This window comes from Mixophyes fleayi, chromosome 3, assembly GCF_038048845.1.
Source record: "Mixophyes fleayi isolate aMixFle1 chromosome 3, aMixFle1.hap1, whole genome shotgun sequence".
In the NCBI taxonomy this organism is placed as follows: Eukaryota; Metazoa; Chordata; class Amphibia; order Anura; family Limnodynastidae; genus Mixophyes; species Mixophyes fleayi.
This window is the reverse complement of record NC_134404.1, coordinates 26,193,548-26,213,186: the sequence shown is the minus strand read 5'-3', so window position 1 is coordinate 26,213,186 and position 19,639 is coordinate 26,193,548. Positions and strand designations below refer to the sequence as shown.

The 19,639-nt window shown below is 35.1% G+C and overlaps 1 protein-coding gene across 2 annotated transcripts in view; it reads right to left on the bottom strand.

The window, feature by feature from the left end:
* Window positions 1–19,639, bottom strand: part of LOC142143415 (cytochrome P450 2K1-like) — a 53,751-nt gene that overhangs the window by 14,497 nt on the left and 19,615 nt on the right. The window contains exons 5-7 of one of the 2 annotated variants that reach the window (XM_075201248.1): window positions 15,302–15,475; window positions 13,147–13,288; window positions 2,804–2,988 (exon numbers count right to left, since the gene is read on the bottom strand). In XM_075201248.1, the coding sequence (XP_075057349.1) occupies window positions 2,804–2,988; window positions 13,147–13,288; window positions 15,302–15,475 (501 nt within the window). The remainder of the gene's footprint in view (window positions 1–2,803; window positions 2,989–13,146; window positions 13,289–15,301; window positions 15,476–19,639) is intronic. The other variant, XM_075201249.1, reaches the window with a different exon arrangement.

Sequence of the window (19,639 nt, the reverse complement as noted above, 5' to 3'; positions counted from 1 at the left end):
TAATGGAATAATAGTAATATAAATGAGTTGGTATTCTCATGTAGCTAGATTTCTCATGAGCAAATGCCTTGTAACTCAGAAACAATTCAGTTATCGATATAGTTTGTGTCTGAACATTTGGCAAAATCCCAAGGAGATAGATAACTGAATAAATGGGGCTTTGCTGTTTTAGTCTCTCCAGACAGAACAGGATACCGGGATGACAGGCTCAAACAAATACATATATAAATCCACATAGGTATGCAGAGGTAATTTATAATTACTGCAAATAGCTAGAAAAACCTGTTGGTGAGACAGAACACTGCAGATGTAATATGTTGTAAATACAGAAATAAAGCATAAATGAAATAAAATAAAATAAAATAACAGGATAATGAACAAAGTTGTAAAATCTTATAAATTCATAATAACTAAACAATTTCATTCATTTCCATAGATTTATTTAGACCATTTGGAGACAATGTATTAAGCAGATAAACCCAGTAGACCTATTGTTTACACAAACTCCCGAATCTATCCCCTCCCCTGGGGGTGATTTTATTCTGTTCCAACCCTGTTACTGTAAAACAATCCAGGTTATAATTATGCTATGTGAAAAAATGCCTAGAGACACTGAGTTCTCAAACCATTCAAAATATTACGTCGCTGTTCATTAAAGCGGACTTTTAATGATCTGGTGGATCTACTGATGTAATACAAGTTGCAACTGCATTTCAGCAGATATATGAAGAATGTAGAATTTCAGTTTATAAGACCTCTAATTTTATATGTTTTTTCCTTAGACATAGAGCTCACATCATACTTTTTATTTTCAATTTGTTTACAAGTAATACAGCGTGAACCATCACATCTTCAGGAATAGAGGGAAGCCAATTCAAATCAGTTTTGGGTGTCAGACCTGTTTAAGGTTTCAAAAAACTAGGTGCTAAGATATTGTTAAGATTATTGGCTTTTTTGAAAACCACTATTGGTTTATCTTGTAAAAGTGATTTCAATAGTGCTTGCTATTTGGCTAGAAGTAGAATTGGTTTATATAACCTTCACCATCTTCTATCTGGACTACTCTGGTTTTTACAGTTCTGTGACTCTCTTTATATAATACATTCTCTGAAAGTTATTCTTTTTATTACCATTACATGAAATGAGTTGGAACATACACACATGTTTTCAGTATTTGATATGATATTTGTTATGTTTATATTTTATGATCATTTATCCTTTCATATGAATTCATTGCCACTTATCGTTTGTGTTTTTTTATGTAATTGGAATTCAAATTCTGTTATTTATCCATGGATCATAGTTGATTTTGGACACTTATACATCATTGCATACTTTCTTTTGTTTCTCATTCATTGTTTATTTGAGGACTGCATACTTCTTGCAATCAGTGTTTCGTGTCCACTGCCTACACAGTACCAAGAGATACATCATTTTCCTTATATATCCTATATGTAAACACTGTACATCTTGTGAAAATCCACACAAAGCAGGTACCTCCATTCAACAGTGAGACCAGCAGAATGATACTTCACTGTTCCCTTGTGGACTCATTTATTGCTAGCTTTAGCATACATTTAATGTCTTTGGTCATATCAAACTTTCTTGGAACCTATAAAGTATATGTCAAACAATCACCCTTGGTGGATAATAAAATTGTGCTGTACCAGCGAGCTTCTTTCCAGGGTGTCAATAAACACATCATAAAGGGACCCTAAAAATAAAAAAGGACCCTGCAATTCAGCCAACAGCTTGTTCTCGTGTAGGTAATTACAACAGAACTTTATTTCCTGTATCAAAGACAGTCCCAACCCCATTGAAGCTTACAGTATAAATTCCCTAACACACAAGTAAACATACACTAAGTCCGTTTTTTTATACAGCAGTCAATTAACCTACCATCCCTGTTTGGGAACGGAACTCACCATTGTGCTGCCCTCAGTACATAAGATTATATGACATGGGTTTGCTTGCCCTTGTAGTGCACTAGGAAAAATTGTGAATAACAACAAAGACAACAAACCACTTACAGGCGGCCTGGACTTGTTGGGATCTGTAGAATACCATAGAAGAAAAATCATACTTTAAATATTTGTTTTCTTTATTAACTCACACATACCATCCAGGAGTATGGGAATAGCCCTAATGTTATCATCAAAGTAATTAGTGGTTATTCCTAGTGGGACTATCATTTATTTATCGGTTTGAACCTCCAAAGGAATTCATCTTCATGCATAGGGCCAGTTGGTACTATGACAGGGGGACCCAACTCTATGGCTTTCCCTGCTATAGCACCACCAGTCCTTGCTGGCATAGCCTATTGCTGATATTGGCAGTTTTGGGTTACCCACATATCAGCCTAGGCTAGCAGCACAAGAGCTGTTTTTACTTTTCACATAACTTTATCAGCACAGATCTTGCACCAGGGAAAACATCCTAAGAGGAGTTACTGTGGTTGTTTCCTACTCCACATAGCATGTAAGGAGCGTTATCATGCTCTTAATGTACTTGGGCCACACTAACATGCCCTTTCACTCCCTGGTGTCATTACTTTACACATAGATAGGTGCAATGGGGACAAATGTCTCAGTCTGTATGCAGACTAAGATGCATTCATTTTAACATGCATGTGCAGTATGGAGAGCTCACTTTGAGTTTCTATTTTGAACTTATATCAAACTCAACATAAGCCTCACCCTGAGCTTTGTAACTACTTTTATTCATGGAACCTGTATTTGTAAATAAAATATTAACATTGCAGATGATGCTATATTTACAGATATAGGGCATATACATTTCTTACCTTTGGAATGACATATCCTTTAAAGGTCACATCTCTGGATGTTTCGTGAGGCAAACTGAGAGGGAGAATGTCAGAAAACCTCTGGATTTCATGTATAACAGCATTTGTAAAAGGCATTTGTCCCCGTTGGCTGTACGAAAGTTGTGCTGATCCAACAACTCTGGAAATCTCCTCTTGGACCTTTTCTAAATGTGAAAAATATAGACAGACATGTCTGAAATAAAATATAGAATTGATAGTTTGTCTTCATTATGAAATAATCACCATGATATGACTATATGTGAGGGAGTCTTTCAAAGTCATGGTGATTGCTTTTGTGGAACCTAAGTGTTTAAAAATATCTGCTGAGTCCCAAGGGAAGAAAAGAATTTCCACCCTGGTTGGGAAGACTAAGAGATTCATGATAGTAACTCAAAGTTTCTGGATATATTTAACCTACTTGGGAGAATCTGAGAAAGTCAATATGAAAGCTGTGTACAGGTAAGCCTTTAGCCCAGGTAAAAAAGCATAGCATTTGATTATGTTAGGACTGACCAGATTGAGAAGACTTTGGCGTGAGTTTGTCAGCTTAACATATATCGCAATTTGTGGAACTAAGATTCCATTCTTCATATATAAAAAGTCCAGCATTAATTATGTATTCTATGTATTTTTTTTGTAGACTCAATATGAGGCCAGGTCTACCCATGTCACAGTTTGAGTTAAGGAAAAGATACATCCGTTGGACAGCACTGTGGCTAAGTGGTTAGCACTTCTGCCTCATAGAACTGGGGTCATGAGTTCAATTGGCCTTACCTGTGTGGAGTATGTATGTTCTCCCCAAGTTTGCATGGGTTTCCTCCGGGTGCTCCGGTTTCCTCCCACACTCCACAAAACATACTATTAGGTTAATTAGCTGCTATCAAAATTGACCCTAGTGTCTGTTTCTGTCTGTGTGTGTGTTAGGGAATTTAGACTGTAAGCTCTAATGGGGCAGGGACTAATGTGATTAAGTTCTCTGTACAGCGCTGTGGAATCAGTGGCGCTATATAACTAAATGGTGATGATGATGATCAGGTGTAGTTAGATATTTCCTCAGAGTTAGGAAAAGAAAAGGAGGAGCACAGATAAAGTGATATAGAGAAAATGGGGAATATTGTAAGCTGTGAGGCATTATAGCCAACAGAACTCCAACATTGTCCAGAAACTAATGAATTCAAGGTGAGTAGGAGAAAATAAAATCATCAGTTGAATATGTTGAAGATCCAGAATGTGAGCAGCTCTCTGATACTTCACTTCTGTTGAAATTCTGTTAAACGCAACAAGTCCCACACATCCATTCATCCGAAGAACATGATTACAAAAGCTTGGATATAGGTTATTAAGAAAAACAGATGCCTCAGATCAAGGAAGCAGATAGCACCTTTCTATCTTTCATTGTCTTTAAACAGTATTTGCAAAGTGATCAATAGTACAGAACCAAAACTAAAAACATATACAAGCAACTTTTGCAATAGGAATTGATCAAAAATACATAGAAATGTTGTGGTTTGTAGATGAGAAGTTTTATGAAGGGTAAATGTAAGAAAAAATAAATAATTTTGACAATCATGTTGGTAAAAAGAGATCTGGCTTCTTATATCTGAAAATTATATATAATTGCCCTCTCTCTCTTAAAGACCCTTAGTCCCACACTTATATGGCACAATCTGACCAGTTATCTTGTGTCAAATATATTTTATTTTGGATGAAGACAATTTATTAATATGAAAATATTTACATTGTTTTATCTTTTTTTAGTATATCATTAATATTTGATGTGATATTATTATGTCAATTGGATCCTTGCATGTGAGCTGATGAGAGGGATATGAACAGGAATGAAGAAGTTATTCAAAGAACAGATGTTTCTAATCAGAGATGTTGGACAAAGAGTTGCAAGAATTTCTTCAAAGTCTTCATTGCATCCCGGAGAGCTAAAAGGATCAAGATACGCCTATATACCTTCCCAGCCAATTGTAATATGACATTTGTAAATTGTAGTACAACCTACTTTTGCTAGTACCAAAAGTAATTGTCTGGAATGTGAACAGACAGAGTTTTCAGAGACTGAAAATGAGAATGATATTATCACACCGCAAGCTTTTCTTTTGTAAATAAACAATGATATAATTTTATTCTTAAAGTTTCTTTTGCTGAAGAAATTAAATTATTACTTTAACAAAATTGGACGCACTGCTGAGATTCCTCAACATGATTTGATTTGGAAAAGGAACATTTGGATTTCTAATTTTGAAATGTATGTTCGACGATTTTCTCTTTAATAAAGGAAGGTAAGTTATTGCTGATCCTTTTGAAATAGAAAAAAGTGTACACCATAGATTGCAAACTGGTTATCTTGTGTTTTTTTTTCCAATGAAATTTGTGTTGCAGAAATGAGAACTTTTAGCTTATTATTTTTTTGTTTATAGTAACTGTTTTAGAATTTAAAAATAGGAGTTTAAAGTGTTATTTTTTTTTATGTCTGCTACTTTGCTAAATAGTACATTATATGTATTTCTGTTATTGGAATGTAGGCAATATAAAATATTTGCCTGAGTTCAGGGGAAGCTGCTTTGTGAACTGCTTATCTGAGTATGAGTGCGTGTTAATGAGTGTTGAGAAGTTAAGAGATAAAATAAAGAGTTAATAAATCTACGTAGTCACTGAATACAGTGTTGAGATTGAGGCTATCTCTCAGACGTGAGGCCTAATGGACTTTCTGGATAGTGGAACGTGTGGGGCTACTATCAATTGATTGCGCACTGTGGGACGCATTTCAACTTGAGAAATTTGGACTTGCGTACTAAAATAAAATAAAAATAAAATAAAGATGAATATAAAATATAATGATCGATTTATGTACTGAGGGGATAAATCTTCAGTGAAGTATGAGAAATAGATTGTCCATAGGTTTAGATAGAAAAATAAGTTATATGTTTGTAGAACTGCGGGGTTACAAACCCAAAAAAATTGTTTTTTTAGTGATTTATATAAGGCTGTATGAATATGACTAATCATTGTGATAAGCAATTTCCAAGTGCAGGATCCTTTGATAAAAAATATTTTGGATAATGTGCAAACAGAAATTGAGAAATTAAAAAAATCAGAAAACAAAGTTATTGACACATTGGAGTATTGTTTGACAGAGTGAAAGGGCTAAGAACTGATAAAAAAAAGTGTTTTACAGTCATCTGAATCTGATCTAGGTGATTTTGAAACAGTTATGTATGAAAAGATACAGGATAACAATAAAATAGTGGAGAATTATCCCAATTAAATAATTTAATAGGAAGTGGCTGCAATACCAGAAGTAACCAATAGATGGTGCAGGGGCTGCTTTAGTATATCAGAAATAGTTAACTGTAAATTTAATAAAAAAAAAAAAAAATGTTAGACATTTATGATGGGTTTTGGAAATTTCATTGCCTGTGGGACATTGTTCAATTTTGTGATAATTCTAAATGCTGTGCATGAATGACATTTTTTATCATACTAAAATTACTAATATTTAATATAATTGTGTTGCTAATTATGTATTTTCTCCTGTGAGTTGATTGATATAAACTTTTCATGATTAAGCTAAAGAATAGTAAATCTTTAAAGGATTATTATGCATAAGATGTGGCTAAAATGTCACATTAGATGGGTATATGTATGTGTATGTATGTATATGTGGACATAGCAGAGCATTGATAAATGGCTGTTAAAATTTGGAACTGAAGTGTTAGCAGAAACTTTGAGAAGCCTTCTTCAAATTGCAATCCTAGAGTGTAGGAGTAAGAGTTGATCATTAATTCTGGTATATTATTAGTAACAAAAAGGAAGATTTGAAATATACATTATTGATTGTTCAATTAAAATCTTTTAGACAAAGAAAATTAATAGCCCAATAATTTAAACATATCAAATGTGATTGTGAACCACCCCTAAAAAAATGTCTGGTAATTATTTTACATGTTGACAAGAATTGTTTTTTGTTAGGACAGAGAAACAGACCCATCCCTAAAACCTTTCACTCCTAGTGGAAAAGTTTTCTTTGTGTCCAGCACAAGAGAAGTGGGGCCATGGGGTTTGAAGAGAGAGAAAAAATACATGTGTAGATTTCTGATCAAAAGCAGAGAATTTTAGATGTTGAACTATTATTATCATCATTTATTTATATAGCGCCAACATATTCCATAGCACTTAACAATTGGGGACAAACATATTAAACTAATAAACAAACTGGGTAAAACAGACAAAGAGGTGAGAAGGCCCTGCTCGCAAGCTTACAATCTATGTGAACTATTAATTTTATTGTCTGATTCTCCTGACACTTTTATATCACACTGTGATTTTGTATTTATCTTATATGTTAATAACTTACTTTTGTTTTTTGTTTTTTACAGTTTTTGTAGACACTATTGTTAGCTGTTAATATTCCTATATCAACATAGCTACATGGTTTCCAGAAATAAACTGCAATTTTGCCAGTTCAGGTTAAGTATTTGGGTTATTGTTTGACCCAAGGACTGACACATCTTTCCTCAGAAAGAGTGCAAGTTATTTTGCATATGCATTAGTCGCTAAATAAATCACAAGTGCACATCTTTCTAGGGGTGTGTAGCTGGAGTTTACATGGAAACTATCAAAGACCTAGGGCTAGATTTACTAACCTGCGGGTTTGAAAAGGTGGGGATGTTGCCTATAGCAAATAATCAGATTCTAGCTTTCATTTATTTAGTACTTTCTACAAATTGACAGCTAGAATCTGATTGGTTGCTATAGGCAACATCCCCACTTTTTCAAACCCGCAGCTTAGTAAATCTAGCCCCAATTGTTTATTATAGTGACAAATTTAAACATAGACGCTCATTCATTGTCAATCTGTTTAAAAAGTAGTTGCAACTGTAACATTATTCATAAAGTAAAATATCTAGTACTTAGTCAGAAATGATCTCTTCTCATTCTGTATCTTGTTTTGCTCTTGATATTTTTTGCACAAACATGACAAGTCTTCACTGCCAGATTCGTAAATTGTAAATGAGATCTTATGGCTTTTCTTTATCTAACCATTTGTTGGTGTAATATCTTTAATATTGTTATGTTCTTAATTAGTGTGCATAGGAATGCACAGAGGGTGGATGAGAGTACTGATAAGTATATGAAATTTTTGATGAATTAATGTCTATTTATGACTGTATGGAACTTTTGGACTAGAACCTTTACTGCTAGATCTGACATTGAGGATACACACTTACTAGGAGTAGGTATCATTTTTTTTATACAGGTGGTGGTTATCATAGATAAAATGAGATTGGAAAGTTATGTATAAGATATAAGATAAGTAGCACTCACTACAGTGTGTGAGTTGGTGCAATGCAAAAGTATTAAACATCTACACAGATAGTAGATATGTATTCTATGCATTGTGGTGGTTTAGAGATCGTCTAACTGTAGTAGGTACTTCGATAGCACATTTTCAACATGTGAAGAAGATGCTAGATGCTATTCAGATGTCATTGCAGGTAGTGATTAAGTGTTAAGATCACACAAGTAATACTGATCAATTGCATTAGGTAATAAAAGGACAGATGAAGTTACCATAGGTGTAGTAAGAAGTCCATTACTAATTAACATTTCTTCACAGGACTTAAATTTGTTGTTGTTTCAGTTAATTACTGATCAGAAATTAATCAGAATGTAAAAGATTTGTTATTCACAGGAATTGGCCCTCTGGAAGTTGAAGGGATGTGTACAAGATACCAATGGTACATGGAAAGATGGTAAAGATAGATCAGTGGCCCCAAAGGCTTACCTACCAGCACTGGCAGAAGCAGCGTATGGTCTGACTCATTTAGACAAGTATGGTATCTGTGGACTTGAGGCCTACTGGTGTGCACCTGGCTTCTCTTCTCATGCAGGTAAAAAGGCTGGTTCATGCTTTATTTGCCTGAGGGAAGAATCCAGGTAAAGCCATATCTGTAGACCCATCACATATCCCTCCTGCAGAGACTTATTCTAGGTAATATAAAATTGACTTCATCCAAATAGAAAAAAAATGTTGTAATCTACATTATATACTAATGCTTGTAGATATGTTTAATAAGTGGGATAGAAGTGTAATTCCACTGCAAGTTGCACTGCAGTATTTACAGCAAAGAAATTGGTATATGGATATGTGTATAGATATGGTATATCACCAATGATTGATAATGACAGAGATACACATTTCAATGTGTAAGTTTGTTTTTTTTTTTTAAATGTATTTTACTAAAGAATAAAAATATAAGTTACTGAAACGATTTAACGGTATATAAAATACACTGAGTAAAGTGATGAATAATGCAGGGATGATTTGATTAGAGGTTTTATCTCTAATATATTATAGTATCAGAACCACTCCCAGACTTCCATTCAATTTTTTCACCATATGAGATTTTGTTCAGAAGACAACCCAATATTATTATCAGCCTGCAAGAGACTTTTAAAATGTATTCAAGATGTAACTGTTAAGTACCTGAATGAGATGAGTAAGCAGTTACAAAAGCAACAAGAGACTTTGAAACTGATTGTACTACAAATGCCTATTGAGAACTGTCAGTATATACAACCAGGAAAATGTTATGGTCAGAAATTTTTAATGTTCTAGTTATTTGACAGATCGATGGGAATAACCACAGCATTGAAAGTTGCTGAAACAAGATACTTGGATTCACATATCCTACTGCAAAAAGGTAGTCGATCTGACAGTGACCTGAAGAGACGCAGAGACTAATAAAGTTTTTGAACCATATATAACAAATTTGTTTCAGGACTTGGATAAAGATGTGGTTCAGGAAGAAGAATCTGACCCAGAAGTCAAAGGAAAATATCGTTATTATTATTGTTGTCACCGCTATAGGCATGATTTATTTTTATTGTTATACCTTATATTATTTTTTTTATGGACATTTGGTTATGAGGACCTGATGGTAAGATCTGGTAGTGGTTTTAAAGAAAATGGGGACATATAGTCGTAAAAATAGAGAATCAGAACTGTCTTCATCATTCATTCTACTCATAACTAATAACACAAATAATAATGACATATAAGATAGAATTAAAAGATAAGTAATTGGAGATGAACCTGAAGATTGTAATGAGAGATTGTCAACTGAAATATGTATATGTAAATATTGTAATAACCTCCTGAAAATGTGTACAATGGTATGATAGGACGAGCTATTAAACTAATTGTTGGATATGTACACATACACTACATGGACACCAATATGTTGAATTGTTACCAATACCTTTAAATCTTAGAATTGCTTAATTTGCAGAGGAAAGACCAGTTGCTGGGAAATATAATGAAACACAACCTCTTTATTTCAAATTGTTGCCGCATGTATTGACTGAAAGTGTTATATGTATAAATTTTACTAATAGACCTATAGATGAGAGAAATGAACATCTAGGTAAAATTGGGAAAAGTCCTGCATTTAAAAATAAATCTAAAATTTAGATATGTTTTATCAAAGAGATCTTTGGAAACAGTAACATGAAAATACAATATTATAATGTTACAAGATGGTGATTGTAAAGAAAAGTTAGAGAAAAACAAGCATGGAAAGTTTGTAGACATTGTATACATAGATATATTACATGTAGCAATAACATGCATTTTATTAGATAATATATTACAAATGTGGAAGTAATGCATATAAGTGTATACCATTGAATAAAGGTAGAATTTGTTATTTAGGTGAGGTGATTCCAGTTGTTAATGTATTTACACAAAATGATTTAAAGGAAATTGTATTGAAAAAAGTATTTAATAGATATTTGACTTTAAAAAAAAAAAAAAAAAAAAGTGATGAAAAGAGTGAACAACAACCAGTATCACAACTTATTAGTGAATCAACTGGTGCACAAGTATGGATTATATTAAAAGTTATAGGCACTGCACATAGAAATATGAATTGGTTTTATATCCAAGGTTTAGCTACATTAATTGATAAAATATCAAATGTGTATGATGAAACCTTTTGTTATGTTGCAAAAGAACTTCAAGTTTTTAAAATATAGTTAATAGAACATAGATTGATCTTAAATTATTTTACTGCACAAACAAGAGGTTATTGTGTAACATTACAGATGAAGTATGAAACATAAAGTTGTACCTGTTTGACAAATGAAACATAATATAGAGAAGATAATTATATGGATGAAGTAATAAAAGTAAAGAGAGATTTTGCAAAGATATATATATATATATATATATATAACATGACATTATCTGCAGTAGATACAAGGTTTTCATTGTTAGATTAAAAACAATATATAATAATAATTTTTCAGGTTTTGGTACATGGTTTCAATCGTTGATACATTCATTAGTTGGATTTATTCTCTTTATATTAGGAACAAGTTAACCCGTGCATGATACTCATGCATTCTAGTCAAATCAAGCTACTTAAGGTGTTAAAAAGGTTCTTGTCATGCATTTGGGCCCTAGCCCAGGCCTCCTCAGGGGAAGAGCGTTACTTCCCGATGCAAGCGCTCTTTTTTAACGTGGTTTTGTCCACATGTCACCACCTCATCATTCTTCTCCATCACCTCATCCTTCATTTTCATCGCCACATCTATCCAGATGTCTATCCAGACACAGGGATCTCTCTCAGCAGTCCTGAGTATCACACTCTTCTCGCTCTGTCACCTCCGGCAACCACCAACCACTCCCAACTGTCACTTCTACTTCAAGAAATATATATATATATTTTTTTTAAATCTTTATAAACACTTTTAACAATTAACAAATTAAATTAACAAATTAAAAACATCTTAGTATACCAAATTTCAGCCCTTTCTGAGGTTTTTTTCCACACACACTAAGAATTTAGTAGGTCAGTGTATAACGCCGCCCAGCAGGTGGCGCTGCAGCTTGTTTTTTTTTTCCCACACACACACAGACAGACTAACACACGCCACTAAGCATTTATATTATAGATATTGCTAGTTTTCTATTTTGTATTAAAATGTATACCAGTACTGTTGAAATTTTGTAAGAAAACATTGAGTAGAGAAATTAAGAGAGTGAATAATACAGCGGAAGAAATTATAGAACTGTATGAACAAATTAAACCTCGTAATCATAATATTGTGGGATAGTTTAGAGAACTATCAAATGAGGGACTGTCAAAGATATTTTATTTTGGATAAAGACAATTTATTAATATGAAAAGATTTACATTGCTTTATCGTATTTTAGTACATCATTAATATTTGATGTGGTATTATTATGTCAAATGGATCCTTGCGTGTGAGCTGATGAGAGGGATATGAACAGGAATGAAGAAGTTATTCAAAGAATAGATGTTTCTAATCAGAGATGTTGGACAAAGAGTTGCAAGAATTTCTTCAAAGTCTCCATTGCATCCCAGAGAGCTAAAAGGATCAAGATACTCCTATATACCTTATCAGCCAATTGTAATATGACATTTGTAAATTGTAGTATAACCTACTTTTGCTAGTACTAAAAGTAATTGTCTGGAATGTAAACAGACAGAGTTTTCAGAGACTGAAAATGAGAGTGATATTATAACAGCGCAAGCTTTTCTTTGGTAAATAAACAATGATATAATTTTATTCTTAAAGTTTCTTTTGCTGAAGAAATTAAATTATTACTTTAACACTTGTTTTTTTAAACTTGTATTTTGCCCAACACATCTAAAAGATACAAAATCATATGGATGATATGTAAGTCTTAAATTTAAATTTGCAGATGAGGAAATTTCTTACCTCCCAAATGTCCATATTTCTGTGGGGCATTCCTGATACTAGGGGTATGTCCTGTTTACCACAGTGTGCAACAATACAGAGTGTTTTCACAGGAGGAGAGGGTTATAGGGGCCAGCCTGCACTTCACATGGTCAAGACACAACTATGGGGAAAGTGGCACACCCCATGATGGTAACACACTCTCTGTCCTGATTTCCAATATTCTACTGTTGGGAGACATGGCACATTTGGAGGTGTTCCCTTTATGAGTGAGGTATTGACAGATTTTCTGAGGTGAACATGGGGTCATTAAAAGCTCGGATTATGAATCTTGCAGTTGTACGCGTATTAAATCATTGCAAATTATAGATTAAAAGAGAATCATCTGACAATTGAATGAAACAAAAATGTATTCCCTTAATAGTCCCATTACTTAACTTAAACCATCTCAGACTAGCCAAAACCTTTATTTTATTTTTTTTACTCTATATCATGTAAATACAATTTTTTAAAAAAATCAAGTGCGCAGATCATGGCTAGAACATATCAGTTGTGTTAAGATTAAATAAGAATGACTGTACCTTGGATATTTTGATATTTTGCCATCAGCAGAAGACCCCAGCAAAGGGTAGTTGATGTTGTCTCCATTCCTGCAGAGAACAGGTTTCTTACCACTCTTGTCAGATTGTCATTGTGGAAATATGACTGGGAGTTATTTGCCTCCTGGAAATCAAATCATAACACAGAGTAAGCTCTTTGCACCTTTTAATGATACAATTTTCTTTACATCTGTGTATAAAGCTGCTGTATTGAGTATCTCATTACAGCTCAATGGTTCTCCATCCATCTCCAAATATCCATCTGTGAACTCTGAAAGAATCTTCATTAAAATGGACCTGTCAGCTAGAGTAAAACATCTGAAATAGTGTCTAGACATGGCCTTGTTATTCTGATGGACTGGTGGTTCCTCTGAAGGTAGCAGCAGCCATCACTCACACAGCTTCCATCCTGAATGAGAGCACTAGGGGATGTGTCTCACAATGGAAGTGATCACCAGTGAGTTAATAGCTAGCCGGTACAGAGCAGGACTTTTATAATACCCCAGCTGATCTGTATGATCTGATGTGGAGCTTTATACTTTGTAAGTGTGGCCCACTGTGATTCCTTTCCACCTACGTCAGTATGGCCTACACAATGAAAGTTTCCCTGTGCTTCTGTTTAAGCAATTTAAAGCTAATAATAGATAGGATTGTCATTTTCCTTTTCTGGGTATCTGATATTGGACATCTTGTCAAATTTAACATTGATTTCAGAGTCGGATAGTAAAGTTTTGGAACTGCAGCATTTAAAGAAACCAGAGCATGAAACTTAAAATTGAAATCTGTATGTTTTACATACTATAGATTATTACATCCGTCTTCCTTCTTTCACATTTTACTTAAAGTTTCATGTTTAAGTCATAGTCATTATTATTTCTTATTGTTATTAGCATTTATTTATATTAGCCAACATACTCCACAGCACTTCACAATTGGGAACAAACGCTATTAACATAAATGTGCATTAACAACCGCACAAAGAGACAAGAGGGTTATGCTGGCAAGCTTACAATTTATTTCATTAATATAATATATACGCAGTACAAATTTGACTTTGTATTAATCATTTTATAACAAATTGTAATCAGTAAAATCTGTAAAAGCTTAAACCCACTACTGATAAATATCCTTCTTCCCAGCTCCCATTCCTAATTGTCACACCAGAAAGACAGATGTGTTTGTGGAAAAATTAAAATGGTTTTGTTGATTAAAACATTCTTAACGTGCAATTGCTCAAAAAGTAGGGAAAATGGGGCTAATTAACATGCAGAAATTGTCATATATATATATATATATATATATATATATATATATATATTTGTAGACGAATATCTTCAACACCCCTGCACCAGTTGTGATGAACCCAGCACGAGGTTATCCAGTTGGATCCCGACCAGATTTTAAGGGGGTTTAGGTCCGTGTTGGACCTCCCATTGGTGTACGCTGGCCAGAATCTTGACCCAGGGAGACTGTTCTAAATTTTCCACTGGATGGATTTGAACAAACCTTTCTCAGACTGGTAACATTGGATCCTAGAACACATGCTAGAGGGTGTAGGTTTCAGTCGGACCTCCCATTGGTGGATGCTGGCCAGAACTTTAACCCAGGGAGTCTGTCCTGGACCTTCCCCTGGATGATCTGAATGACATTTAAAAAACAAAACAAAAAAAAAACCACTGGGCAGCCATCTAAATATATATATATATATAAATATACACACACACACACACACATCATCATCATTTATTTATATAGCACCACTAATTCCACAGTGCTGTATAGAGAACTCATTCACATCACTCACTGCCTCATTGGAGCTTACAGTCTAAATTCCCTAACATACATACATACACACACACACACACACACACACACACAGACTAGGGTCAATTTGATAGCAGCTGATTAACCTAATAGTATGTTTTTGGAGTGTGGGAGGAAACCGGAGCACCTGGAGAAAACCCACGCAAACACAGGGATAACATACAAACTCCACACAGATGAGGTCATGGTCAGGAATTTAACTCTTGACCCCAGTCTTGTGAGCCAGAAGTGCTAACCACCGTGTATAGTATATCTAGCTTACGCAATCTTTTAAGTGATAAATATTTCTAAAACGACACCATATTTACCATACCTTTTTTTGTCTTACAAGGAATACATCAATGAAACTTCTTAGATCGTTCTTGTCTAAGTTCTTCAGATGATTCACAAATGTCCTTGTTATGAATTCTATTAGTTCATCCACATTTTTTATTATAGTTTTATGACTACCAGGAAGAAATCCCAGGATTGGATATACATTATATATCTGTTAAAACAAAGTGGAAACACAATAAACAATAGTCATCTATGAATGTACCGCACCGGGTAAGCTCAATATCTAGTCTAGATAATAGTTTCAGTTTATTGTTGTCTCTATTGGTATAGTAACAAACCAACGGACAAAAAGTGATAGCAGTTTCTATAAGGTCTCTAAGACTAGGATAGGTGCACCCCCACATAAATTACAATAACTACACAGAAAGAAAGAGGAGGAACTTGTGTACCTGGGCACTCAGAGAGCAAAGGACATATAATAATAAAACTTTAAATCTTTATTAGGTATCAAATTAATTAGCGAAATATTAAAACAAAAACATAAAATGGAATAATGAATAAGCCAAATTATTATTAACACTGTTAAAACTAGCAACTAAATGCTAGACTGTGCCAGTGTAGGGTTTTAATCATTAGTAGTCAGTGAATATAGTGTTGGTTATTATTGAGTTTAATTAGTATATAAGTAGTGGTAAACTTGGAACAGACATTCATCATAAACCAACAGCCACTAACAATTTGCTACATTCATCAAGTTCACACTTTCCTGCAGTCATTCAAGGAATTCCGAAAGGTGAAATGCTGCGAATACGAAGAAACTGTTCGGAGGATGATAAATACAAACAGCGAATAGAGGAACTTGAATGTAGACGTAAATGTAGAGGATGTAGCAATAGACCATCAATAAAGCTAAGAACATGGCCAAAACAAAAGATAGGGAGTTGCTAATTTATCCTGTTCCTAAAAATTAAGACTTCTGATATTCCAACTCGTATGATCGGTACTTATTGTACAGAATGGAAACAAATCTCTACTATCTTTCAAAAACACCTTAACATTTTAAGGTCTGATGAAGACCTCAATAGCATCATCGGTGACAGAATTCACATGACTTGGAGGAGATCCAAAAATTTAAGGGACCATCTTGTTCACAGTACCTTAACCCCAACAAAAATAATTTCTAACAAGTAACTGGGCTTTAACAAATGTAGATTATGCCGCGCCTGTCAATATATGAAACAACTTAAGGAGTACAGTGACCATTTTTCAAAAATATGGAAAATTAATCGGTTTTTGAATTGCAATTCAATTAATGTCATCTACTGTCTAAATTGTCCATGCAACCTTTGTTACGTTGGCATGACCAGTAGACCATTTAAGGTAAGGATATTGGAACATGTTGTCAATATTAAGAGAGCCATGAAGGACAAAGAAAACTTCAAACAGTTCACATCTGTCGCAAAGCATTTTTTGAAGTACCACAACTCTGATCCTAAATTTCTCCATGCATTTGCTATGGAACAAGTCACTTTGGGCTTGAGGGGTGGAGACTTGCAACAAGAATGACATAGGAAATAATCATACTATACTTCACCCATCACACTTTTTTTTATTATAATATTTTTTATTTGCTCTTTAGATCACACATATGTATCAATGAGTTGTATTGATTGTCTCTTAGCTAAGTATCACTATTTTATTTCTTTGGTAAATACCCCACCACGCATTCAAAAATAATTTCTGATCTCACTTTATCAATAGAACAATCTCATCTTATATAATGAGCTTCCCAATTACCACCTTACCAACACTTTCACTGATTTTAGGTACTCACCTATTCTCTTAAAATTTTTATATTTTCATCATCAGTTTGATTATATGTCTAGACTTATGATTGGTACAGTAGCATTACCATCTTCATTCGTACTACACAATTATTTCTGAATCAGTTATTACACAACTTTTCATTCATGAATTTATTGTGGGATTATCATCTTTCCTATTTAATTCATATAAAAGGTGGTTATTATTAAAATTACCTCTCCCTTCTTATTTGTTTGGTTGTCAAATAAATTAATGAGGCTGGTCTATATATGTATTTAAACATATCATATTTCACTCACCTGCTTCTGTATTTATCCCTCTTTATTAGTATAATCCGATGTTCTGACTCATAAACAGTTTTTTCGGCATCCCTACATGTTATAACTTTTTACATAGCAATAAGGATTAGGATTTTATTCACATTACAAATGGTGAGTGCCATTATAAATCTTACACCTTTTCATTCATGATCGCCTGCCATACAAACAAAGGAGGATGTTTTTACACTTTTCCTTTACATGACAGTAAAGAGGTTTAATATTTCTGATTGGCTATACGAAACGTCTATTATGTTTCCTTGACTACTGTCACTATCAACGCCATCTAGGCCTAAACGTCATTATGGGCGTGTTTAAGGTCTTTAAATAGCGAATAGAATGACGGACTCGGTTTGCCTGTGAAAAAGCTCATTAGCGAAACGCGCATTGGCGTTTCTGTGCCTGGGTGCCCCTATTCTTAGCCAGTTATCTTGTCACTAATTAGTCTTGCGAGTATATGATTAGATTCTTTTCATTAACCCCTCAGTTTATCTCGTAGGTTCAGCTTCAGATGCATAAGCGAGTTTCCTAGTTAGCCATCAATTTGGTTTAGTAATAGATAGATACCCAGGCGCTGATGTGACAAAAGGATATAACATGCATAAATGAAACGGCTTACAGCCAAGTTTAATATTACAATAATAGTGTTGAAGTGATGTGCCGGCACACTTAAATTAATGACAATATATTGCACACCGAAATGCATAAATGCTGAAGTGAAATCCTGGATATAAACTAGAGTCCACTAGCATACAGATAATGCAAAAAAAAACACAATGGCTCAATGGTAGCTAGCCCCAAAAAAGTTGTATCAAGAAGGTTCAACTGAATCTTGTGTAGGGGGCTTAATGATCCAATATACCTTGATAGAGAAGGTGCTATGCACCAGAAGTAGAGAGTCTTGAAATTGTTAGGTTCCAAATAAGCAATTGAGTAGAACACTTAGTGTGGTCATGAATGAGTTCATACACTTAGTGTTAATTGGTAACAGCCGAACAACCACTGACCTATATCCAGAAGGAATCTCCGGTGCGATCCTGGTCCTGTGTTATGGTTTCCACGTGCGGCTGGACGTCCTTCCCGGGTCTTGCTGCAGTGTGGTGAGGAGTCTCCAGGCAGCCGCCCCTCCCCTCTGTACAGCTGGATGGTCGCGTCCCTGGCAGATGCCGCGAGTGATGCGCATGCGCAGAGGCGCGTTACCGGTGTTTAGATGTTTAAATGAAAAATGACAAAGATCTGTACTCATGAGTTTAAAAATGTACTATGTAGCAAACCTACGCGTTTCGCCCACGTGGGGCTTCGTCAGGGATATCACACAATATCCTCTGTCTTGTTGTCTTAGATCAGCCTCTTACTCCATCTGACCTCCTCTCTGATAACCACCTCTCACTCCCACCTGCTGCTCCTCACCTATGAATCCCTACCACACCTAAGCCGACTCCTCCATGGCTATCATATCCTTAATACAACCTCCCCTAGTACCACCTAAACTGCTGTCTCAATCACCACCCTGAGTCACATTCGCTCCCCTTGTCTCAGCACCAGCTTCTGACTGGCCCGCCGGGGAGCCGGGAAATTCCCCGATGGGCCCCGACGTCTGATGGCTCCGACCTCTTCGTTGGTGGGGCGGAGCAGGGTACTTACAAAAGGAAAAAAAAAACCACGACAACAAAAAAACCTGATTGCAGCGCCGGCATCCCTGCTCCACTCACACTGAATGTCGGGTGATGTCATCACGCCCAACATATTCAGTGAGGAGCGGCGCAGAGAGGAGCCAGCAAGCAGGCAAGAAGTCAAAAGATAAAGAGAGAGGAAAAGGGAAGAAAAAAGTCAATAAAAGTAAGTAAAGGAATGGATGCATGGGGGTGAAAGCAGAATGGCACATAGTAATAAGGTGGGCGCAGAATGGCACAGATGGAAGAATGGGGCCGAAGCAGCATTGCACAGATGGAGGAAGGGGGGAGCAAAAGTAGCATGGCACAGAGTGATGAAGGGGTGGAGCAAAAGTAGCATGACACAGGGTGATGAAGGAGGGAGCAAAAAGCAGCATGGCACAGTGTAAGGAAGGGGGTCCAGGTTAAAGGGGTGCGAAAGCAGCATGGAGGGCACAGTGTGATCATAAGGGGGCACAGCATGGTGATGAAGGGGCACAGTAATGTGTGTGTGATGGCAGAGGGGGCTTGTGGTGATGTAATGTGTGTGATGACACAGCAGGGTTGTGGCAATGTAATATG